This window comes from Scophthalmus maximus, chromosome 17, assembly GCF_022379125.1.
Source record: "Scophthalmus maximus strain ysfricsl-2021 chromosome 17, ASM2237912v1, whole genome shotgun sequence".
Classification (NCBI taxonomy): domain Eukaryota; kingdom Metazoa; phylum Chordata; class Actinopteri; order Pleuronectiformes; family Scophthalmidae; genus Scophthalmus; species Scophthalmus maximus.
The window spans coordinates 9,823,975-9,850,188 of NC_061531.1; the positions used below are offsets into that span (position 1 = coordinate 9,823,975).

The window sequence follows — 26,214 nt, forward strand, 5'->3', positions numbered from 1 at the left end:
CCTTTCAATGTGTAAAGACTTGTGTGTGTGTGTGTCTGCAATAGGATTGGTCATCCATATAGGAGAAACTTTAAAAAATGATCGGAGAACCACGTAACAAATATATGTAAATTGAAATCCAGCTCACTTTCTGGTAACACTGAAACTCTCATTCATTTCAAAACGTAAAAGGAGAAATGGGTGAAGCCAATAAAAGAAAAAGAAAAAAAAACAAATAAGAATGTTTCCATTTGCTGCTGACGCTTCTGCTGAATGATGCACTTCAAAAAAAGACGGTTGTAGAGAAAGCGATCGACATGAACATGCCTTTTTTTTTTTTTACAAAACGTCCTGCAGGCAGGTATGAAACAAGTTAGACTTTAAGGGTCACAGGCGGGACGCACATGTCCAATATTCCTGAGAGGTGATGTAAGAGAAATTTCTAGATCCTGTGTTCTGCTGAGAGCGTTCAATGCGACACCCTGAGGCTGCTTTGTTAATTTTTCTAACATTAAGCTCAGCAGGTGTAAACCTTCACTTAAGTGTTGAGCAACAGTGTTTTACAACTAATATGTGACAATCTCCATTTGACCCGATACTCCTGAATTTGTATTCAAGTTCATGCAAATTGTGGATCCACAAATATTTTTCAATTGCATATCCTTTTTGTCTTGTCGATCTCCTTGCCCTTTTCATATTCCTGTCAAGTACTAAGTAATGAGTTATTGTGTGTGTATGTGTGTACCCAATATGGTTCTAAACGGTCTGACTTAAACAAGTTTTATTGAGTAGGCAGTTTTTGTTCATGAACATTTCTCTGGATATCTTGCTGATCACACAGACAAACAATCAGACTCGAGGTTTAATAGAAAAAAAACTTTTATTTTCCCCTATTCACAAAAATTAAATAAAAAGGGATATATCCCACCTGCACCACAGTTCAGCAAAAAAGGTATTACATCAAATTCATTTGCCAGCCTTGATATGAGATTGAAACAAGTTGTGAATTACTTTTCCACATTCTTCCCTAAAGGTATGCACCAAGCACCGACTCGCCTTCTGTCCAAACACAACATCAAATTCGACATAGTCAAATGGTCCGCTATAAAACAACGAAAACAAATTATTCTTTAAATAAAAAGAACAAAACAAAAAAAACTTTTAAAGTCCAAAACAATTTGTGCACTGGAGCACAAAAACTTAAAAAAGAATTAAAATTAACAAAATAAAAAATAAATAAAAACTTAACTGTCACATGTGCATCAAAATAAAAAATAAAAAAATTGGACAACTTGCATTTAAATTTAATCCTGTAGATAGCCTAGTGGATCACAACATAGTGAGGAGAGGTAACGCCTTTTTACCAATTCTTTGTGGCAAAGGAGCCTCACCTCAAAACATTCTTGTAATGAATGCTGCATCTGTCCACCCCTTGAAGAATGAGCAGCCAACCTCTCACCCCGTCAACACTCGCCTGCCAGTTAAACCTGGAGAAGTATTTAGCCTGTGGGACTTCACAGCTTCGAGAAAGTGGTCTGGAATCCAAACGCTGTTGCATCCTAGTCTGCAGCAACAGTTGTGCTACAGCAAAATTCAAAGATCAGCCTCGTTTGTTGCCACATTACATTACCGGTAATTTTCAGAGAAATGCTTTTATTTATTACTTATTTTTTTTATGATTCTGGCAGGAATAGATATTAGCATTATCCATCAAGTCTTCATCTTAGACTTTAAAGCATCCATTGGCAGGCGAGTGTTCATTCTCCCTCTGGCCACATCAACCCAGGCGCGACTCAAACTGCATCCTGCACTTGACTTCAGAGTAGGGCTGGTGCAAAGTTACATCTAAGCAGTACTCGCGTACACACCGCTCTAGTAAAACACAGGCAAACAGCCATACACACAAGTTACAACCGTCCACTATGGACAATGACTAAAAAGATAAAGCTGGATCAAGACCCACCACTCTCTCACATAAGCTAACCAGTGTCGGGGGGAGAACTATTAGGACTCAGTCAGTGTATTCCTAGGCATAATCCTACACAGTGTCAACGGGTGAAGACATGGCAACGGCAATCACTAGTTTGTTCCTCAGCTGGAGAAGTACTTTGTCAGTCCTGCAGCGGATTGTGTTGCCATTGACAAAGCTCTTATGAGGTCGATCCCTCCGGAAGGGATTCGTTATAAAATGGCTGATAAAGGAGCAAGACTCGTCGAAAAAGCATGCAATGTTCATAACAAGGAGAAGCTCAGATGACTTAAACAGCTACCGTTCAAAACCAAAAAGCTCTGATGAATACGACGGGGACGTCCTTACACGCAGATATAAATCGACAGGTGCACTGGGACATGGATCCAAAATACTTTTAAGATGTCTCCCTCTTAAATCCTATTCAATCGATCTTACGAGGCTCTACATTATAAAACTATGTTAAGAGGCTTTACCTCGTCACTTTACCATTGCTTAACATTACGCTTACTTTAGCAAGCCATTAACAGTTCTAAAATCACTTATCAAAAAAAACTATATCTCAAGATCAGTATATCATTACTGTATGCCTTACATGTGAAATTCAAAATTTCTTACAAAAGAAAAAGTGCATTTATATCAGTAATTCTTTCTCGGTGATGTCTTATCGCTCTCCTTAAGTCCGTTTTGTAAATAGAAATGAAGCAGCAGCAGCAAAAAGGATTCTCGACTTTGCCTACAGTATGAGCGGTGAGAGATTCTCCAGACATTCGGACACGAGCAGATTCCTGGATTGAACTATAGTTGGTCATCACACACAGCCTCCATTAAACTACATTGATTAGATGATAGGTATGAATGGGAGTAAAAAAAAAAAAATTTCAAGAACTATGCCCCTGACAACTTCAAATTATGGCAGTGTCCCCCCATACTGACCACGCTATAAATCCAAGAGAACAACACAGGCATTCACTCAAACATGCGTCACTTAGGTGATCATTTGTCATGCAACAACTTGGTATAATGGTGGAAAAAACCGTAAGAGGACAGAACTACTGCATGTTGATTTCAGCAACCAAGGGAAGAGGCGGGAAATTAAATTCAACTAAATGTACATGTGAAAAGAGAATAAGACCCATGTATATGCACACAAGATGGTTTATGCAATTTTGCCATAAACAAAAAAATTGTGCACATTTCCTGCATTGTTACATTGTAAAAGCATGTTGGGGTTTTTTTTCGTTTAGCCTCTGGCACGAGCCTGTTCAAACACATTTATGAGTTTCTACTGACTACGTGCATTGTGGTATTTGGGACTGTGGCACCCTACGCTGGTTCAGATAATTTCTTATTATGTACCAATCTGCCACCCCCCTCCCCTCCCAGCCGTCGTCTATCTTAACAGAATAATCAAATTGAGGAGGGGGAGGTCAAAGTCAGCCCCGTTATTTCCCTCACCCACCTAGGATCCCTGCGGTGCTGTTGGCGAAAGTCACTTTAGAGTGAGTTTGGATTTAGTGAGGCGTTTATTCCGAGAGGTATGTGTATATCCCCAGTTTACCCTCCCACACCCACCACCCTCCTCCCACCCTCCCTCACAGAGACACATGGGGCGCAGGGGAAAGGCGGCCGTCCGCTGAATGCAGGGTCAAGGCCAGTCACATCCCTCCAGCTCGTTTCTTCCCCTGTGATCTGGGCAGTGCAATGAGTTCCCCAGTTTCCCTCCCCTACATTAACCTGAGAAAGAGGAATGGGGGGGGGGGAGAGTTTAGATTCACTTTAAAGAGCAAACAGTCAATTAAACACAGACAGAAACTGTTCAGGGGGTCAAACGGATGCCGTGGTGAGGGTGAAAAGTGAGATTCTGGATCAGAAAAATGAATTTTGGGAACAAAATGTATCACTGCTTATCAATGAGCTGGGGTTTTCATCATATCCAGAAGCACCTGGCTACGGGCTTTTGCGTTTGTGATGTAGAGATGTTTGCTGCTACATACCTAACAGGTCCGTGTCCGGTGCGGACCAGGAGGAGGTCGGCTTAGACGCCATAGCAGGCGGACAGGCGCTCCTTCAACAGAGGAGGGAACTGCTCAGAGAACTGCTGCCAGTTCTCCTCTCCGACCTGGTCCTTGAAGCCATGAAGGATCTTGGAGACAAAAAAACAAACATTTATTGGATAATGAACTGATCGCGTCACTATTGCCTTGAAGCAATAACACCTCTATCAACAAAGCAACTGTCCGCTAAGCCCCCGTTCCTAATCTTTCCTTTCTAGCACAGTACCGCTGCAGTGTAATGATTTGCGGCCACCACAATGAGATTACATACAAAGTCAATACAAAGACACATAATTGGCCTCATTCACTCGAATATTTGAACTCGAGCTAAATATTCGTGTGACACTGCAAAAGCCAAATAGTGCTGAAATCCTCCCAAATGTCGTTGAAGTCTTGTTCATTTGCCTAAATTGCTTTTGTATTTTCTGACAGCAAGTCTTCACTTTTAACAGTACAAGAGAAAAGGCTGAGGGACAACCAGCGTGTCTGGAGGACAACACAGCATCTTGGGTAAAACGGACCGCGGATTTCAAATAAAGCGTTCCAGGCCCAATAACGAGATAGCGAGTCAGTTAGCTTCACATGCTAACAGTTAGAGCAGCTAAACATACCATCAAGTCCACACTCTACACTGAAGTTTTGCAAAACTGTGATTGGACAGTCATGGAACAAGGTACAAGTTAAGCACAGAGTCAAACATTCACTGGACACCTTGGTTGATCAGCCTGCATGAGCGTTCCTCGATTATCAATTTAATGTGAACATTCCGTGTGCGCAAACAACTGCGCTCCCCACCCCTTCGACAGCACAACTCCATCCACACTTCTCAGACTCAAAAAAAATCATCCGCACCATGTAATCAGATTTCGAATGTCTGATAAGTGATCATCACAGAGTGTGGCGAGGCAGCAGCGAACGTGGGGGGGAGCAGCCTGATTACAAACACTAGTCATCTCAAAATAAAATACGGTTAAATGAGGTTATATGACTCACCTTATAAAACATGTCTCTCAGGTCGTCCTTGGGGTTGACCCAGGAGGCCACAGCGTCACAGAAGAAAATGAAGTCCTGGGCAGAGAAGACTCGTTACTACATCACACACACACACACACACACACACACACACACACACACACCAATGCAGAGCTCGCCCACACCCAACCCCTGCAGCCCCAACAGCAGTAAACCAAGTCACCTCACCTGTACCACTCCCGCAGGGTTGACACCGATCATTACACAGATTCCCCGAAAGGCAGAGTCCTTCTCCTCGTTATCTCTGATATTCCTAAGTGATGTGCACCTGAGAATAAGTAAGACACACAAAAAGGATCTTAGATTCAGTCTAGCAAGTGTAGTTAACTCATGCATTTACATCAGAATTCTACATTTCTTTCCGACGGTTTTTCAGTAAATTAATTAATCATTCATTCACAGCCCAAGAAGAAAGGCGTCTGGATTTTGGAGCAGAATATGTAATAATGTGTATTACATGATGTCCACATGATAATAGAGTTCACATATGTGACTCACCATGGTCTGATGAAATGCTGCAGCTGTGGTGCCACCTCCTGGGGACAAACATAACCCAGTCTGCCAATTGTGATTGCTGCACAAAGGGGGGACAAAATAAAAACCAGTCACTTTAACTCACGGGTGTGACCATCAGACAACATCTAACTTGCACTGTGGATGTATGACTGGGTGCGTTTACCTGTGTTTTCCAGCAGAGTCTTTGGTGTGTTGGGTCTGTTGATGATCTCTACAAGGTGCGGCAGGACCATACCCACATAAGGCTGCATCTCTGCACCTAGAGACACACACAGCAGAGAGACAACACATCAAATCATGTGAAATCATTTGCTTCTTACAGGAGTTTGTAATTGAAAAAAAAGGGAGGCAACAAATCTCAATATATCTGACAGAATTCTCATTTGATTTTGCACTCTTTGGTCAAAAAGATGACTGGTTGGCTGGTGTCCCTACGCTCACCTGTACAATCCCCTGTTTGCTGCTTGACATCTGTGCCTGTAAGGATATCACACAGAGTGTCACTGTGCTGACTGGGTCGCATGCAATGGCTGGCCAGGCAGGCAGAAGCATGCAAGCACACACACACACAGGTTCACACAATGCACAGGCATAATGACGTTGGTTCTTGGTGCTATGCTATTTTATGTTCTACCAATTGCAAAAAAAAAAAGTTACCAAGAGGAACTCTTAGGAGAGTGCATAACTCTGCAGAGGCTAATACCCTATCTTGACAGAGTAATAGTCATTTTAAATAAATCCTGGATGCTCTCCACAATTTCCTGGGTTTATCTTAATCGGGGGGGGGCAGACGAACAGCAAAAAAACTATCTGCAGGTATTTGCGTTTGTTAGGTCACACACAAGCTTGCGTGCATGTAAACCTGCCCACAACCAACAAGGCAAATGTTGAACTATGCAACCTTAAGTATGAGCCCCGTGAAGAGTGCAACATCTGGATCAGAAAATATAGGAACAATGTGTATCATTGTGTTTCAATGAGCTGGGTGTTTCATCATATCCAGATACAGGCCACTTGTTTTCACTGAAGGCACCCCTCCACCCCAAGAAAGGAACACAAGATCAATAAATGCAACCAGCTTTCTCACCCATTTGCATGGAGATCTCCCCAATGGCCCAGGTGGCGTTGTTGCACACTGAAATAAATTCTGGGTTGAGGTTGAGCCCCAAGATAGGCATGAACTCAGCTGGAGGGAGAACATGGACACACACTGGTGACAATACATTCACTTACACACATTAACCATCTTACAAACTCCTAACTGTAAGAGTCCCTCGCTTAGGTTATTGCACCATCTATGGCTACAACAGGCATCAGAACGAGTCGATCCTGAGTGTTTCGTCATTGACAGATATTTAAGGGATATGTGATGTCATTTTTGTAAATGCTGTGGTAAAGCACACTTACCAATACAAGGCTTCACGTGGACGAAGCACGCCTTTGTTAGATCTCCCAAAAGGGCAAAAGAGCTTTGCCTCACTTCAGGCATAGTGTCCTACAAAACAAAAACAACCGTAGAATACCATATATGTATAATATGTCAGAGTTCAAAAGAAAGTCTATAGATTTATTTGGATTTAGCTTAACCACCTAAAAAGATGGACAGAAACTACAAAACACACTCCGTCATACCTGCATGCACTGGAAAAGCAGGGTCATGATGTTGGAGCGGGCTACCAGCTGTTCCACGTTCCCCCCCAATCCCTCGGCCAGGCCGCTCAGCAGATCCAGGGCGACGATCATGAAATCCTTATCAGGTGCCTCGTACTGGTCTGGATGCTGGTTGTACATCTGTGCAGACAACAGAAAGTGATGAATGTCTCTTCTTCACCTCTGGTGAACAAAACCACACAACGTACTTATTTCTTGTTTGCGCGTGTGTGCGTGTGTGTTTTCTCACCATTGCCTGAGCTAGTGTCTTCTGGACAAGTGTGACACAGCGCTGATAGACAGGCTCACAGTAAGGCAAGAAACCACTCTGCAGAGCGGTGGCTACTGATGATAGACACTATAGAAGGAAAAGAAAAGACGACTCAAAGTTTGTCTCATGGTGCAAGTGAAATGAATGATATGAAAGCAATCAAATACCCAAATTAATGGGGAATTTTTTGGCAGGCAAGACACTAAGGCAATCATCATTCTTTGTTAGTAGTGCAACAGGACAATTTGGACGATAACCCGCTGTAGCGCGAGTATTACAAAAGCTTAATTTGAAAACTGTACATGTACACTGAGCATGTGCATACCCGTGTAAACAGTAAGCAGATTTGTGTACTGTACAGTTGGTTACTTAATCTACAGAAATACTATGGACAAGAAAAAAAACAACCGTGAAAAGCAAGTGCAGGGATTTTTTCTCTTGGATCGACGACGAGGTGGAACTAGTGGTTTGAATGTGTGGACAGGCTTTAGAAAAAGCAATATTAATATCAATTGAGTTATACCTCAATATCACTGAACTATGCAACCCTTAAGTATGAGCCCCATGAGGAGTGCAACATCTGGATCAGAAAATATAGGAACAAAGTGTATCATTGTTTTTCAATGAGCTGGGTGTTTCATCATATCCAGATACTGGGCACTTGTTTTCAGTGAAGCCAAAATAAACTTCTCACCTCTAGTAGTGGGAAAAGATCCTTGTCTTCGTCCTTCAGCTCGTTCCACTTGGCAATAAGGGGGGGCATCAACTTCTGAATATACTCCTGAGGAATAATGTGAACTGATAAGATCTCAGGGTTTGCCATACTTGCTTAATTTGTACAACAGAGAAACTATTAAAAAAAGAATAATCAAAAACTGGACTGCAGAAACAAATAGGCTTTAAAAGCAGTATTAATATCAACTGACTGATACCTCCTTATCACTTAACTATGCAACCTATGAGCCCCGCAAGGAGCGCAACATCTGGATCAGAAAATATAGGAACAAAGTGTATCATTGTGTTTCAATGAGCTGGGTGTTTCATCATATCCAGACACTGGGCACTAGTTTTCACTGAAGGCATTATTCTCAAATTGAGTCTGTCCACCATGGATTTCTGCGTGTCATAGGAAAAAACCCTTTTCAAAGGTTTCACAAGCACTTACAGGCTGATTGAGGTGGTGACCCACGGAGTCTGCTAGAGTTCCTATGGCATCGTAAAGGATTAGGAGATTTTTGTGCTGGTACTTCCCGAAGGCAAAAACCAGCGTGTCCAGGATAAAGCTCAGGTAGGGAACCAACTCCGTGCAAGCCTCTTCCTCTAGGGTGGCAAACGCACTAAAAAAAAAATAAATAAAAAAAAAATCAAGATGGAGGACATTAAGATCTGATCTATGTCTAGTCCTTCTGGTGAGGGAATAACAAATGCAGGATGTGGATCAGAGAACAATATGGGAACAAAGTGTATCATTGTTTGTCAATGAGCTAGGTGTTTCATCATGTACGAAGGAGACGGGAAGTGTAAAGCTGCTCACCTGCAGGCAGCCTCTTGCACCCTCTTGTTGCCGTCCAGGATCCGTTTGAGAAGCTCTGTCATGAGGGGTTTGAGGTAAGAGTCGGGGGGCTGGGAGACCACCCAATGTGCATAGCGACTCAGGGTCCAACAGGCAATGGAGCGCACCAGGGCCTTCTTGTCGCAGAGACACTGGATGAGGTGGGGGATCAACTCAGGCAGGTAGGGCACCATGCCCTGCATGCAGCCTAAACAATGGAAAGAGGCACTGCATTATTCCACCTTTTTTAATCCCATTTCATTATCTACTTTATTGTTTGGGCATTTTATACATCCTCTGTACTTTTGGTTGCTTAATTCCATTTCATTTTGTGGTTCTGGAAAGTTTTATCTAGCCTTTGTACTTTTGTTTTTGAAAAATGATTTACAAAGTAAAACTAACAACTCCACTCAGACAATATGATATAATTGATATATAATATAATTTTGTTTGTGAACAATCCTATGTAGTTAAGAGTGAGACTGTGGCATGCATGTTTGAATGTGTGGACAGGCTTTAGAAAAAGCAATATTAATATCAATTGACTGATACCTCCATATCCCTGAACTATGCAACCGCAAGTATGAGCCCCAAGAGGAGTGCAACATCTGGATCAGAAATTATAGGAACAAAGTGTATCATTGTGTTTCAATGAGCTGGGTGTTTCATCATATCCAAATACAGGGCGCTTGTTTTCAGTGAAGGCATTATTATTCATCGAGTCTTACCCTCAGCTATGGCGCCCAACACCAGGATGCCAGACTCCTTGATGACCCAGTCCGGGTGGAAGAGCAGACCTTTCAGGAGTGGAAGGAGATGAGGCAGCAGCTCGTCACGGAACACGTTAGCCAGCACATCCAGGGCCGCCGCCGAACACTTTCCTGCATCAAAAAACAAAACAAAACATCAATTTCAACTTTGTTTTATAAGTCACCTGACAGCAGATGATTTAGATTTGTAAAACCAACAGTAACTGAAGTGTTAAAACAATGCTACCTTTCAGGGGGTTTATAGGCAAATCCCTTTTGAAATACAAACACTTCTACTTTTATTGAATGGAACACACAACCTAGAGAAAGAGGGATGAAAATCTGGAAATGATAGTCAAAAGCTGCGTTTCCACCACAGGGACCAGGGGCTTTTTTTCAGCTCCAGAAATAGCCCGCTAGAGATGTAGTACTTAATCAAAGTACGGGAATCTTCACGGTGGGGCAGCGCTGAAGAGTCACTGGCATTTTATTTCAGATGGTCAATCTCCACAATAGTTTATAAATTTGTTTCCTTACTTTAAGTCTAGCATTTCATGTGCTTTGACTACACACGATCTATATTGCTTATGCTTTGAGGGTCATGGGTGGCTGATACTGGGCGAGAGACGGGGTACCCCTGGACAAGTCAATGATTTTAATCCCCATGTTCAGCATTATTGAAGTGCTGTCTTCTGCATTACTGCCATCTGGTGGACTAGGGTGGAACATGTTATAGCTGTCGCTTGTTCATATGTCAGCAGGCTAATTTGCCTCATATCCCCCGATGCTTTGACTGCAATGGAAACACGGGCCAACAAGGGTCTGCAGGGACCTTTAACTTCCTTGAAAAAATAATTCTTGGCCTAAAAGTTCCAGGTGGTTTTGGTCAAACACAGCTAGTCTGACAAACTGCAACGGAGTTTCTCCTCCCACTTACGCAGGTTCCAGTCTGACAGCGTGTCGTCGTCATCGTCATCGTCGTCCTCGATGTCCTCACCCTCCTCGCCCTCCCCCCCTTCGTGCTGCAAGGTGACAGTGCGGGACTTGTGGAAACGTGGCTTGATGTCCTGATCGCTGTCTGGTACCGCCTCGTCCTCCTCCACATCACCCTGGACAGACGCACACAAAGAAAATCCTTCAGCGACTTTGTATCATCATATGTCGACACAGATTTTTAAGTCTGTAATACCAGCTCTACCTCTGAATGCAGTTTGGGTTTTTTGTTTTGGATTTTAAGTCAGGATTCATTCATGGATTAGATGAGTGACTTCCAGCCATAGAGTGTGTAAGGGCATGTTCCTGTAAGAAATTGTGTTGAACAACAGTACAAGAACAAAGAGAAAGCTCACCTTTAACAGTATGATGTCTATTTCTGAATACTTCATCCCATTCACCAAGATAGGGATCAGTCTGTAAGGGAGAGAAGAAGAAAAAAATATTATTTGGTCCATACAGCCAACAAATCATTTGACAAGTTGATTAGAATATGTTAATTAAATATCAAATAAAATGTAGCTGGCAGTGTTGGAACGACATGTGTATCATAAGTGACATATAGGGACTGAAGTTGACGTGTATAGATCATTTTTTCACAACGAACACCTATGAACAATAGTTAATGAGCTACTCACTGCACCAAGTGTCCAGACAGCATCTCTTTACAGATGGGTTGCTCTGCTAAAGTTAACCAAAACTCGCAGGCCTCGAGAGCCACGTTCTCATCGGGGTCCTGGGTTCGCTGCAGCATGTACTGCCAGAGATGAAAAGGGTTCAAGTTTGAGACACATGGGAAAGTGGGGACAGAAAACAACCGGCAATGTGCAGCAGTTTTGCAAAGAGGACTGGCTAATCTGGATCAGATATTAGGAACTATAAGGTATCATTGTAAATCAATGAGCTGGGTTTTTCATCAGGTCCAGATGCAAAAGACCAATCACATGGTAATACAAAAAGGTACACAGCAGAGCGGGGGGGTTGTCCTACACTTACCTGGATGATGCTGTGCATGTGGGGGATGAGGCGGTCGATGCGGACCTCCAGCAGCATGACCAGGGCTCGGCACACGTTCTTTCGAACCTCAGAGTCCTCGTCTGCAGCCAGCGCAAAAAGGCTCTAATAGAGGAGGGGAATAAATACGATGAGAAATATATTAACCTAGAGAGGGACGTGTGTGAGGAATGAATGTATGAGGCAAATTTTTTTTTTATTTTTTTTTTTTAATGTTCTGGTCGGATATTGAAACAACTGTAAAGTCTGATATGCTTCATTTAAACACAGCTCACCTCTATGAAGGTATCAATGTTATCCATCAGGGCCTGAGCTCTGCCAATGATGAATTGGTTTACGCAGGCAATGGCATGAGACCTGCAGGGATGTCCAGAACATTTAGATTAAGCCAGCAGAATGTATGCCAACAGTCGATTTCGTCAGGTTGGTCTTAGTTTAACAAACCTAAAATAAAGCAACGTACTGTATGGCTCAGTCCCACCTCGTTTCACTAAAGATTTAATGTCATAAATGTATGACGCGTGTGTTTATAGAGGGAAATTGTCTACTATTGTCTGACTATTACTATAGTTGGGAAATGTAGGTACAGCTGAATAATGCATCCAATGTTTACTCACAAAGGAAAGCAGAAAATGTGGATGTGACGAAATCCCAGATTAAACCTCTCCTTACATGAACAGCGGAAATTGTGAAAGCAACTACTGAAACACCCGTTGTGAACAGATGCAGGGATATATTACTACGGACAAACATGTTTTTAAAATCTTGTGTTAGGAAGCAGTATTAATGTGTCAGTCACAATAACAGTCAGACTAGCATCACTGACGCATCATCCAGGCTTCTTTTTGAAAAAAATGCCACATGGAGGACGCCCTATATAATAATCACTGAACCATGTTGGCAATAAATATACTGCTTAAATTAAGATGCATTTCAGCATGTGGCAAGACGTAAATCTGAACATCTGGATCAGACAGTATGAATACAAACACCTTCACTTTCAGTCAGATGTTAGGTCTGCATCACGCCCAGACGCTGATGACAGACTACCACTCAGAAATGACTCCCGCTACTCTTGCTCCTGTACCTGATCTTGGGGCTGCAGTGCTTGAAGAACTGCAGGAATTTGGGAATCATAATGTTGAGGGGTCTGTTCAGAGCGTCGCTGTCCAGCAGCTCCGATGAGTCCTCGCAGATCTTCTGCAGTGCTCCAAACGAGCCCTGAGACACGGACATACACAGAGAGGCTGTCAAATCAAAAACGCAAACGTACAGAGACACAGAGGAGAGAATGAGACTGCATCAGAAAATTTTATCTGAGCACAGGCACCGAATGGACTGTACAGACATCACTTTCAGCGGAATGTTTAAAGAAACTATAACAGCCCGACCGATTTATATATTAGCTGAAAATACTGGGATGTTTTGAGCCTTTCACAGACATATCGGTATTGGTATTTTTTTCCCCCCGATCTAAAAGCTGTTTTACAGAAGAAAAAATATTGTAATATCTCAATATATTGAGATGTTGTGCATTTATGTTTACATTTCTGTGTAAAAAAGGTATATTTTCTTAATTCAACTTCGACACAAGTGAATATACTTGTTTGAGTGCGCAGAGCTTTAAAGTAAAGTGTCAGCCCCTGCTTTTCATAGCATTTTTATTTTATAGAAGAAGGACAGATTGGGATAAGTGCAAACCTCGCAGGTGTTGTAGTCTTCGGAGTTGAGCAAGTTGCAGAGCTGGGGCAGTAATTCGGGCCATGTCTGTAGCTCTCCCTTGGAGGCGATTGTAGTGATCAGGATGCCTAGAGGTGAAAGAGCGGGGCAGAAGAATCTGACTTCAGACGGTGCTTCACAAGCAAAAGGCACCCTGAGCAGATTTCCTTTGCAGCAGCTCTGGATCAGACAGTATGAATACGAATACCTTCACAGAAACTCAAGATGTTTTTATATGCATCATCTCCAGAGGATGACAGAAAAGGGGGCACTTGCCGTGTGGATGGAAACTAGCCTATGAAAAACAATTGGCGGAGCATTCCCGCCAATACTTAAAAAATGCACAAACTCACCAATGGTGGCACGAATGAGTGGCGAGGGATCGCCGATGTTGTTGAGACATTCCTGCTTGATGAAGTCAGCAACAGTCGGTGGGAAGTTCTGGTAGTGGGCTTTGACATTGTTCTTCAGAATCAGACCGCTCAAAGAGCGAGTCGGCTCATCTGCGCAGATTAGGAGAGAGAGCGACAGGGTTAGTTATGGGGAAAATTGCCAATCTGTCAGTATATACCCCAAACTTATGACCAGTCTCAGAACCTAAACTCAGTGTATTGATCTACACATTACTGAAAAAAAGTTATTTTCTTTTAAGTTCATCTGCATGTTTCAGTATGGAAAGAGATACATTTGAGGAAAGGTAATGTAAGTCTGAAACTACAGATCTCCCATCCGTTCACCAACTAAATGTTTATTACATTGTTCTAGAAGGTTTATAAAGTTGTACAGTTAAAACATTGTGGCAACAAGGTTATAACATTATTTAATCTGATTGAATGAGCCCCATGAGTAGTGCAACATCTGGATCAGAAAATATAGGAACAAAGTGTATCATTGTGTTTCAATGAGCTGGGTGTTTCATCATATCCAGATACTGGGCACTGAGAACATTCGTGTGAGGGGTGGCACCAGGGCTCGCCCGCCCTGCCCCACACCACGAACCTCCCGGAGATTTTCCTGCTATACTCACAAATTTTTACTAGTGGGCTAGAAGGAGAAGTTCTTGAAAATGTGCGGCGCGACATCTGTGAAACCTGTGTTCACACAAACAGCCCCTCCGAAAAAAATTCCAGGATAATGTCTGGACTTTACTGCATGTCTGAAAACTGCTGTGTTTACCTTTATGCATCACGCTACTCACCTTCAGTTTTGAGTCGCGTGAGGACAAAGATGAGATAATTGTTGAAGTCAGGGAACTGGTTGAGTTGTTCAAGTTTCTGGCGGGGCTGTCAAGGAGCATTTCCCTTTGAGCTTCCACATTCAGCCACCAACCTTTGTTATTATGTTTTTACAAGTGTACAATGGCAAAAGAAAAACATAACACGTTTCTCTACATGGAATACAAAGTGATTTCCCATTGACAATATTGTTCCATTTACCCCAAATAGATTTTTAGCTAACTGAAGACATTTGTGGAGGTTTTTTATTTTTTTAATTATTCTTTAGTGTAGTTACTACAGGGGCCTCGACAGAAAAATCTTCAACGTGTAAAAGATACTCAACTTCCAATCTGATTATAGCACAGTGGTAACAAAACTTGGCAGAGGTCAAAATCACTTTGCACTGGTATACAAATGCCATTAGAGGCACAATTCAATAAAAAAATCTATGCACACAGATCACACTGTAGAAGGATACTTGTTGGACAGCTCTCTGCGTGACTGTGTTGGGCGACTGGGAGTCTTTGAGCAGTTGGAGGACCTGCTGCAGTCCCTGCTCGTCTGGCTGCCACTCCATCCTGAAACATAAGAGTACAGTCCTCGCATTAAAATAGGTCTGCACACCTTTCCCCGCCTGCTGTGATCATTTACACAGATTAACAAGTGGCGCTAATGAGAAGACGTGACGAGCATGTGGTCTCAGTGGATCAGACAGTATGAATACAAACACCATCAGTGGTAATCAGATGTTTTTTTTTTCTTTGCATCAACTCCAGAGGCCACGTGAAATATGCTGAACCGGGTGAATAAAAATCAGATCGGCGCATCAATGAAGTCGGATGTACTCGTACACTGTAAATACATCTAATGCTTCACATAAAACAGACGTCACCCCCTGGTCTGCACAACTCCTGTACCCATCTTGCCTTGAATCATAGGCTGTTCATTAAAAAAACATAACATATATAATAATATATATATATATATATATATTTTGGACAACCCACCGATGTGTCTCACTACTATAAAGGTGCTATTCCAAGAAGTCTGATAACTTATATAAAGCCGTGCACTACTCGTTTCAACCGAACTGTGGAGGAAGAAAGGGAACAGGCCACGGGTGAGTGCTGGCACATGAGGGCGCACGCGGGTTGAGTCCGGGCCCACCGGGGGGGGGGCTGAGAAGTTAACACTCAGCAGCGGCCGGCACCTCAAAAGTTGCAATTGAAAATCGGCTTGCGGCACATAAAAAAAAACGAGGCCATTGGTCGAGACGAGCAGCTAAAGTCTCCGTGAACCGGCTTAACCGCTCAAAGTTAATCCCCCCCTCCCACCACCCGTCGGCGCGAGGTTGCGGAAACGTGCTTCGACGATTCCCGTTCAAATTACAAAGACCGTGCGGCGCAAGCACGTGCGCCCCTCGGCGGGTCGTTTTCCACCCGCGGTCGGTCGGAAGCGTGACATAAACACTTGCTGGGACAGTTGTGTAAGCACAACCGTCCCGTCGAAGTGCGTCTCCCGGCCGCCGAGATGCACCCCCCCCCCCCTCTCTCGGCCGCCGGGGGTAGGCTGCGGCTGGGCTCGGGCGAAGTTCGAGGCGACGCATCCAGACGGGGAAGCAGACTTCCGACACAAAAGCGGCGGCGAGCTAACAGTCCACGTGATCACCCGCGACTAAATTTAACCGCGATTATTAGTTTACTCGGATTAATTGATCGGTTGGTTGCACTCAGCTCACCGGGCGCTACCAAAGTTGCCCTTCTCGCTCGGGGCCTTGTCGGCGGGGCAGCTCCAGCCCTGGTGTTTCCAATGTGCCCGATGAGAAAACAGGCAAATGCCGCCATCTGCTCTCAAAAAGAAGCCCCGTACCGAGCAATCGTGTTAGAGGAAGCTAACATCGGAGTGGCCACGTATGCCATCGCGGTTAACTTAACTGTGGTGAGCATTAATACGTATAAAGTCGGCGAACACGTTTCGCAAGCTGGTGTTAGCCGCTAAGTCGCCCGGCCAGTGTTTGACCGACAATGCTAATGCTACAAGCCGAGCTAACGCCACATAATGGATACTTAAACACGCTTTATAAAAAAACCAACCGCGATCGTGCGGTCTCGTCGACGTTATTTACATCTGAACACTGTAAGCGAACTACTTTACGTACAATATTGCGTTGATAGTGGATTTTCGTTACTGGGCCGCTCTTCTCCCCTTCTTCGTAGCGGTTCCTCCGGTTTAAATGAGCACGCCGATTGAAACTGACCTATGGCGGCTTCCGTTCAACACACTTTTCGCTAACTACGCGAGATCTCAGGAACGTGTTCGCTTTTTTTTTCCTTCTTCACATTTTTAAAACCATGCAAACTATTAACGCAGTTATAAAGAAGGCCCACAAACATACCAATGGTATGGTATTTAAATTAAAAAAAATAATCTATACTTTGCAAAGTACCCTGAACGCACCAAATCAATAAATTCCATAGACTACGATTAATTCACAAGATTACTTCAAATAGAAAAGGTCCCCTTTATTGGTCCCAGTACAAGGACATTTGCCAGATGGATCCTTATGTTTAAAAAATATATAATTTTTTTTGGTGTTGATCTGTGAGTTTGTACAAAAATGTGGGACTACACATAATTTGTAACTGAAATAGGGAATGTAATGTAAAACCAAAGTTATCACCAAGTGGTGAAACAAAAATCAAACCTAATACTGAAATAAAAAAAAGCAGAGAGAGTCAACCCTCCAGGGTCCTGCAGAGAAAGGCCACAGAATCATGCCCAGAGGTCATCATTTAACAGTAACATTTCATCATTGAACATTTTTTGAACATAAAAAAAACCAGGAGGTAAATGTCCACCATCTCCCCAATGTGAACACATCATCAAACTTCAAGTATTTCCAAAGCAGTTGGCATGAAGTGCTTTTCATAACCTGATGTCAACTGTTCATCCTCTGATGAGTTCCAACAGTCATCCCTGTGCTCCTCCATTTCCCTCTCCTCCTCCTCAGAGTCAACCATTTTGCTGTACTCCTCTCGTTCATATCTGTGGTCCGTCCTGCCACACTCCTCTGTGACTGCATCCTCACTCTGTTCATCTTGGCAGTCCATCCGTGAGCACCCGTCTCTTGCTTTTGGCCCAGTTAACTCATCAGAGAATGATGTTTTCTTCGGTGTGGACTTGAAAGCCCCAGACTGGATCTGAACAACCTCCAGCACAGAGATCTTGGGGTGTGGCTCATAGATGGGTATGCAGATCCCACGGAAGGGGTCATTAATCTATGGGAAAATCACAGACAAAAGAGTTTCCCATTAATTACCGATAGACTGTGGCAGCTCATCAAAGTTTCATAATGAACCAAAAATATTTTTACATCTGATTCCTACATTTTGATATTTAGGCTTGGCATTCATTGTAAATCCCATTCTGAGATTAAACTAGGCTCAGAGGGCAAAGACATCCTATCATTTCCACCAGTCTCTCACCTGGTGCTTCATCTGTGTGAAGATGTGGCTGTTGCGGGGATCTGGCACTTTCTCATAGAAACATGATGACACCTGTGGACACACTTTGTTTTCCACTCGATAGCAACTAAGACATAAGAGTAAAAAAAAAGAAAGACATGAGACAGACTCTCTTCACATCTCAGCCTCCACACAATCTTGAAGATGAATTAAGAAAAAAACATGCACATTAAGGTATTCTTAGGTTTAATGTTCACATTGATATTTCATTGGGCAAGATCGGTGATAATTTAAAAAATAATATTTATTCTCACTATAGTTATACAGTGTTAGCATCCCAATGCTATATTGCATGCTAAAATATTTCCAGTGTTATTACAGATTTGTTAAGAACGGAGAAAGAAAATGATTGTGATAGTCAACAAAAAAAACAACTCACCAGAGTAAAGCAGGAATACATATACCCAGAAACAATAGTGCAAGCATTGTTCGTTTTAAGCCCACTGAGGGAGAGTAAGAGAAAGATATTGGATGATAAATATGTGACAACATGAGTAATACGATTAATCCACTTATCACACCTATCTGAAACTTTACTGTACCATAATTTTCATGCTGTTTAGTTTTGAACCTTGCGGTGGCCCTTGCTCCAGGCCCGGCCGCAGTCACAGCTTGTATCCACACCTCATACTCCTGGCCTGGACTGAGGTGATTCAGCTCACAAGTCCCATTTTCATACTGTGGAGATGTACTGGCATTGTACACTGGGAGACACAAATTGTTTGCAGAGAGGTTGAGTATTCAGGATATTGAGTATTGAGGATAGATGGTAGAGACAATACGAAAATAACTATTGTATTACCATAGCTTGCGAATCACTAGCTTCTTCACTTTTATATGTCCTTCATTATTTTACACACTCATTGATTTAGTAGTTTACAGCAATTCCAACACCTCCGTGTTTAGCAGTTTATAGCTTTTTCCGCCATTTTCCCAGCTAGCACTACGCACACAGTACAGCTGAGGTAAATGGAGGTGCCTTTGGTTTTGCAAATATTTATTAATGAACCAAAGATTTGTCAAATGACCAAAAATTTGACTCCGGCTAGCACTTAATAAAAAGTTAAGTTTTATGTCTTTATGACTCATCCTCAGTGGGAACATGAATGTGTCATGTGTGTACTATTTTCATAGCAACCTCTGGCATTTTGCCCAAAGCTACAAACGTGAACGTCACGGTGGCCCTAGCTGAAATGTCAGAGAGTCATTGGTATACATGCCTCGGAGACCGTAAATGTCCTTGCCAATTTTAGCTCCAACCATTGCTGGGTCAGCCTTGACCAAAATGGCGGAATGATCAAATGACAATCATATCGAACAAAGTGCTATGACAATCTTTTCACTTGGTTTTCCTATATTTCTTTTACAAATTACCCACAACAACATAATAGTGGGAAAAAAAAATCTAGTTATAGCAATTCAATGACTACAATATGCTTTACTTTGTTCAGTATGTACCGGTTTGTTTGTCTAATCCAACTTGGTAGAACAGAATCACTCCATTCTGCTTGGACAGGGGAGCAGGCTCCCAAAACAGGGTCACCTGAGTGGCAGCAATGGAAAGCACCTTAAATGATGACACTGTGGAGGGAGCTGAAAAGTGATTGATAAAGAGACATGTTAACGACAACTTTTTCTTCCTCTTAAATATGAAGAGAGATGAGCGGTCAAATTTAGCTACAGGAGGAATTGAAGGAGATGCACAAATACGTACTTCCTTCAACAGAATATCCAATACTTGACGAAAGGTGATGGACGTTCCTTCTGTGTGACACTTTGAACAGTGACACTTGGAAGGGTGTGTACTTTTTGAATTGACCTGTAGGTGGCGACACACCAGAGCAAAACAGCCGTTTTTCAATCAAATCATATTGTAAAACACATTTCCAAAGTGCCTTTTTGAATTCAAAGAATTAACTTTTCAAGCTCAAAATGTGGTAAGTGTTAAATTTTTTCCCCAATTGACGGTGTTATTAAAATGACAGAATCAAAATCAAACAGACCTTTAAAAAACACTGATGTCTGGCTCTTGGTCACTTTGACCCAATCAAATCCTTGACCCGGAGGACACCCCGCTTGTTTGTATTGAACCACATATTCCTTCAGGTGGGGAGAGAGTGGAGTGGGCAGATCCCAGGACACAGTGAGGTTCTCTTCATTCATTTCGAGGGCAATGGCTTGTTCATTTTTGTCTTGACCTAAGCCAGAGACAAACGCCTTTTTCTCAGTTCTAATGAGACACGGGAATACTGTAAGTGTGTAATTATTGTAGCATCATTTTTCAGCGAGAACAGGAACTTTCAAGCAGACAGTGCAAATTTGAACTTAATTGACATTTATCAAAGATATAAAAGATTCAGCAAAGACTAAACAGCCCAAGATCTGGAGTCGTATTCACAAACTAATGGTATTCACAAACTAATGGTAAGATAAACGACACGTTTCCAGGCGTCACACATGAGGACTCACCCTTCTCCTCGCACCTTATTCTGTGGATTGCACTCCAGTCACTTATTAAGCCTATGCTACAGGCACAGAGAACTTGAAATTCAAAGGCCGTGCCAGGCAGGGAGCTGTCCAATGTATAGGTGTGAAGGAATCGTGTAAGATAAACGACACGTTTATCTTACCACTAGAGATTCTTCCAAACTCACTCGTCAAAATGTGCTCTTGAAAAGTTCATTATCGTTGGATATTACCTAAGAGGTAACGTGATGAGGCTTATTAATGCAGCATTTGACTGAGCGTGAGAAGGTCTTATAGACTTACGAGTCCTCAGAACTACCTATATCACCTCTCAGGTGCTTTTAGCACTAAAATGGTTTGTGAATTACTCTCACAACAAAAACATAGCAGCCCTAAAGTCAGGATTGATATACCTCAGTAAGACAATTAGGAGCTACTTTTAGAGTTAGAATATTGTAATATGGGATGTGGATACAGACCCTGATAGAAACACACTCTTTACTGTTATGACATCATGAAATCTGGGCAGTTGATACCTGGTGCTGGCAAAGCAAGATGAGAAGGCACTGTGACCCCCCAAGCATTGAAGGCGGACACATTGACTGATGATACATCCTTTAGAGAGGATGTAAGGTGGCACTGCATTTCATGGCACAACAGCTTGTCTCTAGGCTCAGATGTGGAAAAATTCAGCAGCACAGGCGTGCCATCATTGTGAAACAGTGTGACTTCATATCCAAGAATGACACCACATGCCCGAGACATGGGAAGCGTCTGGATGGGATAAAGACAAGGAGATGGCGAGTTTGCATTAAGAAAAACAACCTTGTTCATAATTCCAGCAAGGGAATAATCACTGTGGATGATTTGTTTACCTACCTTCCAGGTCAGAGCACAGTCAAAGCTTGTAGGGGATATTTCACAGTCCCTCCATACATCCAGCTCACCAACAGGGGCTGAAAGTTACCAAGATACGTGTTAATTTGAAAGCTTTAGAAAAATCCTGATAGTCATAGGTTATTTCCCCCATTTCCTTTCTTTATGCTAAACTAATCTAACTGGCGGCCAGCTCTAGCTTTATATTTATTATATAATACAGAACAGATATGCAGGTTATCTAGTGCTTGGTCAGGGAAAACAAATAAGACATTTCTGAAAATGGCAATCTGTTCAACACACCAACAAAAAAACAAAGAAACTCTACACATTTGTCAACCTTTTGCAAGTTCTTTGCAAATGATAAAACCTGAGCTGCTTTCAGACAAGCACCGAAGTCTGGACATTGTCCTGAACTTCTCCAGAGGGGCTGTATGTGAGAACGCAAATGTCTGCAGATGTTGCTCCGGACATTCTCTGGGGTTTCTCCTTTCAGTATCCCCTAATATAATCTGCTGAGAATGTCTGAACTAGCCCCTGTGAAAATACAGCAGGAGGATCTCCAGAAAATTCAAGGCGGCCAAGTGGGCATGTTGATGACTGTAAACAAAAACACTGCTTTCCACAACTAAGTGTGCGTCCTACATGCTCTATCCAGATGCAACAGAATGCTCCGGAGATTATCCTGCTCTTGTAAACGCAACTGACAATCTCCCACTGCGTTCGTCATATGTGAACTGCAAACTCCAGGGAATGTCCGGACACAACTCTGCCGTCATTGTCCGGAGTTCATGTCTGAAAACAGCTTTGGAGACCACGTCACACATGAGGACTCACCCTTCTCCTCGCACCTTATTCTGTGGATTGCACTCCAGTCACTTATTAAGCCTATGCTACAGGAACAGCGAACTTGAAATTCAAAGGCCGTGCCAGGCAGGGAGCTGTCCAATGTATAGGTGTGAAGGAATCCACCCTCATGCTAGAAGGGGGAGAAATGAGCTTGAGCATACATTGATTTAATGAATTGTTTCCTCATTTTGTTGTTGAAGTGGGGTAGGTTAAGAGAAAGAAAAGAAAATTGAAGGCAAGACAAAATCTACAATAAAAGACACCTCAAGCCAAACTTGGTTTCCTGCAATCCGATTTCGGACATCACAGGTTCCCACCGACAGATCCAGTTCACCACAGAAGGAACGCCACTCTATCTCCAAGGGCTCCTGCTGCCTCAGTGTTATAGTTGGAGGGGGTGGCTTGACTAGAGACAAAAATATATTTATGCAAAAACAATGAAATTAGAAATATTATTTGTATCAAAATAATTTGAAAATAAATTGCATGTCAGTGCCAACTTTTTTCATTGCAATCGGTCAATTATTTAGATTCTGCTCATTACCATGAGATCAAGTGCCATTTAAATCACCATCAACATCATTATGATTTACTTAGGTGAGGTGTATTTATGAATGGGAAACCATGACTAGTCCTAAAAGGAGTAGAATCCGCAAAGGACTGACTCACTGATATCTGCTGTGTTGAAGACATTCTCCTGAGATCTGGCAGAACCGTGCTGGTTCTTAGCCTCGACCCATACACGAAGTTCTCCATAGTTGGGAAAGTCTTCACGGTGGATAACATTACTTGAACTGGTACAATTGGTCACATAGCCCTCCCTGGAGGACAAGACAAAACAGGACAACATGACAATAAACGAAAATCAGAGGGCTTTTACCCATGAAGATTATTGTCAGTAAAACTTTAATAATGTCAGATGGCTAAAACAAGTAATGTTTAAGGTTGTGTTTACTCGCTGTTCTTAGGCTCGCAGTGCAGGCTGTAGTTAGTGGGGATCTGAGGGTCTGACCCTTGATTCCAGGTACAGTGGATATCTACACTGCAGCTCTTCTCATCACATGGCCTGAAGCACTCAGGATGAGAGGGACGAGCAGGAGGACCTAAATTGAGACATTATCTTGTAACACAAACTGAGCATTGCAATTTTATGAGGGACAGGACTGTTGGATTGGACTGTGTTAGTTTTAGCTGGTTATACTGTATAAACTGGCAATGTAGTTTTGTACTCTGTAACTATGACGTCTAGTCATAAGGTGTTTGAAATTTAACACCACAAAAAAAAACACTGGCAGAAAAGAAAAGAAAAAAGTGATGTTATTGCCAATACTAAAATGTTTAATCCAAAATGCTACCACCATGAACCACAGCAAGTACATATATTGATATACAGCAAGAAACGTCCAGTATGAGCCACAAAAAAAAGCTGAAATTAAAATGTGCCCTTTAAAAAAAAAAACACCACAATTTGCTGCTTGAAATCTTTAAAATCTCTCAAAAGATAATAAATAAAAACCTCTGTTGCCAATCTACTGTCAATTTCCAACTGTTTTATTTGTGCAAATTAAAAGTAAAATTCATTTTATATCAGTTATTGTTTGAGTAAGATAAACCTTACTGTCATGATATAGCAAAGAAAGTGACTAGAGGAAGTTGGAAAAAGAGCTATGAAGCAACACGTCCATCAAGTCACCACAAATGTAAGCTCAGCTTTGCAAACACACACACACACACACACACACCTTTTTCTTATTTGTCACAAAACTGTCACCTTTACCCGTAAGCCTGTAAACGTTTAGCGGTGACTGGTGCCTGAATGCAACACAGTGAAGGGAAGAACACTGTCTGTGGCATTAACAGGAAATGAGCACTTTTTCTAAATGTTTGGTTTCAAATGACTGCGCCCTTCTTTTGTCACCACTTCCTCTTCAGTGTACACAGATTCATTCAAAATCATACTGTATATATAAAATCATCAGCCTACAAATTAGATAAATCATCAGGTTTGTGACTTGCGTGTGGTGGCAAACCTTCATCAAAACAGATCATGCTTAGTGCCGTGGCCTCAGCGTGGACAGAAGAGATTCTGCACGTCCAACAGTCAGCCCAGTGCTTTGAAAACACAACCCTCCTTAGTATCTGCATCTACAGTGTATTACTCTGGAGACTAGATTTAGTTGCTGTAGTAGCATTTAAACTTTGATTTAAGTTGCACATGCTCCTTTATATTGCAGTAACTGGCTACAGTGGCTACAGTAACATGTAGCCACCATCACTAACACAAAGTATCCATCCATCCTTCGTCTACCGCTTAATCCATTTAAGGGTCACGGGGGGTGAGCCAATCCCAGCTGACATTGGGTGAGAGGCGGGGTACACGTTGGACAGGTCGCCAGCCTATCGTACATACACAGACAACTTATGGTCAATTTAGAGTCTTCAATTTACCTAACGCCATTCTGCATGTCTTTGGACTGTGTGAGGAAGCCCGGAGAACCCACGCATACATGGGGAGAACATGCAAACTCCACACAGAAAGACCCTGGTTGGTTTGAACCGGGACCCGAACCCAGAACCTTCTTGCTGTGAGGTGACAGCGCTAACCACTACACCACCGTGCAGCCTATTGTCAGAGTTGGAGAAAAGAGAATTGCATTGATTCTTCCACTATAATACCCTAACACGTGTATAAGGAGAATAAACAACATGTGTCATAGTCTTTTTTATGACATTTCCCCGACACATCCTTGGTTTGTGCTGGACTGGGGACTGGAGAGGCTTGACCAATCAACGGAGGGGAGCATCTGTCACTGATCCCGCCTCCAGAGTCTCAAAAACTCAACTCGTCGAGCCCGCGTGTTGTGAAGTCGAGCGAGCGAGCTCATCAGTTGCCAGCGAGGAGGTGAGGGGGGGGGTTCAGTCCCGCGCGCGCTCGCGAGATGGTTTTACGCTCGCGGTGTTGATCTGCTCTCTCGTATTATACGCGCGCGTGTGGTTTGTGCGTGCGCGAAAGTTTTGAGACTAAACTAACGCCGTGTAATCAGCTGTGGCGGCTAGTGGCGTTAACATGGCAATGGCAATGTTTCCCTCTGAATGTAGTGGACTATTGAGTAGCTTTAAACGGAAACACACTCACTCACACGCGCGCAAGCAAGCAAGCAAGCAAACACAATAACCTTTTTGCTGAACAAGTATTTTGAGTGATGTGTGCACGCTTGGACAAATCTACCTTCAGGAGCAAAACCTGTTGGTAGGTTGACCAGCAAGATGGACAGCATCCACCTCTTCCTGAGTGTGGCCATTACATGTGGACCCATGCCTGTGGTGCCTGTGGAGGGGGGAAACATTCGCTTACAGCCACAGATAAAAAAAAATTAAAAGTGCATACAGCCACAGAAGCTACAGCCTGTCACGGCTTCATTTGCCGCAGTGTTTTTTGTGGTTGTTTTTTAACGCTGCGAAATATGAACGTTCCTCTCACATGTAAGCGAGTGTTGGCGTGTGTTTGAACTAACGTCGTATACGCACGGTGATAACGGTGTTGTCGAAGTGGCAGCTCTCCTCAGTTCGTACATAAACATTGTTCTTTCACAACCCTATTGCGAGCTTCTGTTCTCCGGTGTAAGCAAACTATTGGCGGCTGTTAATTATAAATGGTTTACCTCGTTAGGAGACATGCTGAGCTGCCGGGCGATCATTGTTCAACTGTGTAATACTGACAGTTTGTTGAGAAGAAGTTTTTCCGGCGCAACGGGAAGCCCCGCCCATTTCTGGAATTACC

The 26,214-nt window shown here is 42.7% G+C and overlaps 2 protein-coding genes across 6 annotated transcripts; both read right to left on the reverse strand.

The window, feature by feature from the left end:
- Positions 1–840: 840 nt before the first annotated feature.
- Positions 841–17,024, reverse strand: LOC118288969 (transportin-2). Of its 4 annotated transcripts, none has more exons than XM_047328084.1 (26): positions 16,877–17,024; positions 15,197–15,296; positions 14,700–14,775; positions 13,855–14,004; positions 13,484–13,590; positions 12,870–13,003; positions 12,058–12,139; positions 11,765–11,887; positions 11,407–11,525; positions 11,125–11,185; positions 10,713–10,884; positions 9,755–9,907; positions 9,009–9,234; positions 8,640–8,811; positions 8,169–8,255; positions 7,454–7,561; positions 7,186–7,344; positions 6,961–7,048; positions 6,641–6,739; positions 5,995–6,030; positions 5,717–5,812; positions 5,536–5,611; positions 5,206–5,305; positions 4,999–5,073; positions 3,946–4,094; positions 841–3,685 (listed from the first exon to the last, which is right to left on the reverse strand). In XM_047328084.1, exons 2-25 carry the CDS (start codon positions 15,293–15,295, stop codon positions 3,987–3,989), a joined length of 2,706 nt encoding a protein of 901 aa, XP_047184040.1. In that variant the 5' UTR covers position 15,296; positions 16,877–17,024; the 3' UTR covers positions 841–3,685; positions 3,946–3,986. The 4 variants fall into 4 exon arrangements, with proteins under 4 accessions (XP_047184040.1, XP_047184041.1, XP_047184042.1 ...); XM_047328085.1 differs by lacking the exon at positions 16,877–17,024 and adding an exon at positions 16,457–16,729; XM_047328086.1 differs by lacking the exon at positions 5,995–6,030.
- A 195-nt stretch (positions 17,025–17,219) lies between these two features.
- Positions 17,220–26,214, reverse strand: il12rb2l (interleukin 12 receptor, beta 2a, like). Of its 2 annotated transcripts, XM_035615567.2 has the most exons (16): positions 26,096–26,214; positions 25,663–25,761; positions 23,389–23,536; positions 23,103–23,254; positions 22,697–22,839; positions 22,422–22,563; positions 21,588–21,664; positions 21,245–21,482; positions 20,712–20,843; positions 20,246–20,440; positions 19,957–20,061; positions 19,701–19,835; positions 18,785–18,946; positions 18,622–18,685; positions 18,204–18,309; positions 17,220–17,996 (listed from the first exon to the last, which is right to left on the reverse strand). In XM_035615567.2, exons 2-16 carry the CDS (start codon positions 25,748–25,750, stop codon positions 17,601–17,603), a joined length of 2,283 nt encoding a protein of 760 aa, XP_035471460.2. In that variant the 5' UTR covers positions 25,751–25,761; positions 26,096–26,214; the 3' UTR covers positions 17,220–17,600. The 2 variants fall into 2 exon arrangements, with proteins under 2 accessions (XP_035471460.2, XP_035471461.2); XM_035615568.2 differs by lacking the exon at positions 20,712–20,843.

Excerpts from the sequence above, each read along its gene's own strand:
- LOC118288969 (XM_047328084.1), bottom strand. The coding sequence starts at position 15,295 with ATGGAGTGGCAGCCAGACGAGCAGGGACTGCAGCAGGTCCTCCAACTG. Across the intron at positions 5,813-5,994 it reads GCAAACAGGGGATTGTACAG|GTGCAGAGATGCAGCCTTAT; the intron begins GTGAGCGTAGGG and ends GTGTGTCTCTAG. Across the intron at positions 5,612-5,716 it reads GACTCTGCTGGAAAACACAG|CAATCACAATTGGCAGACTG; the intron begins GTAAACGCACCC and ends CCCTTTGTGCAG.
- il12rb2l (XM_035615567.2), bottom strand. The coding sequence starts at position 25,750 with ATGGGTCCACATGTAATGGCCACACTCAGGAAGAGGTGGATGCTGTCC. Across the intron at positions 22,564-22,696 it reads GAAACCAAGTTTGGCTTGAG|CATGAGGGTGGATTCCTTCA; the intron begins GTGTCTTTTATT and ends TCCCCCTTCTAG. Across the intron at positions 18,310-18,621 it reads TGTATTCCTGCTTTACTCTG|TTGCTATCGAGTGGAAAACA; the intron begins GTGAGTTGTTTT and ends CTTATGTCTTAG.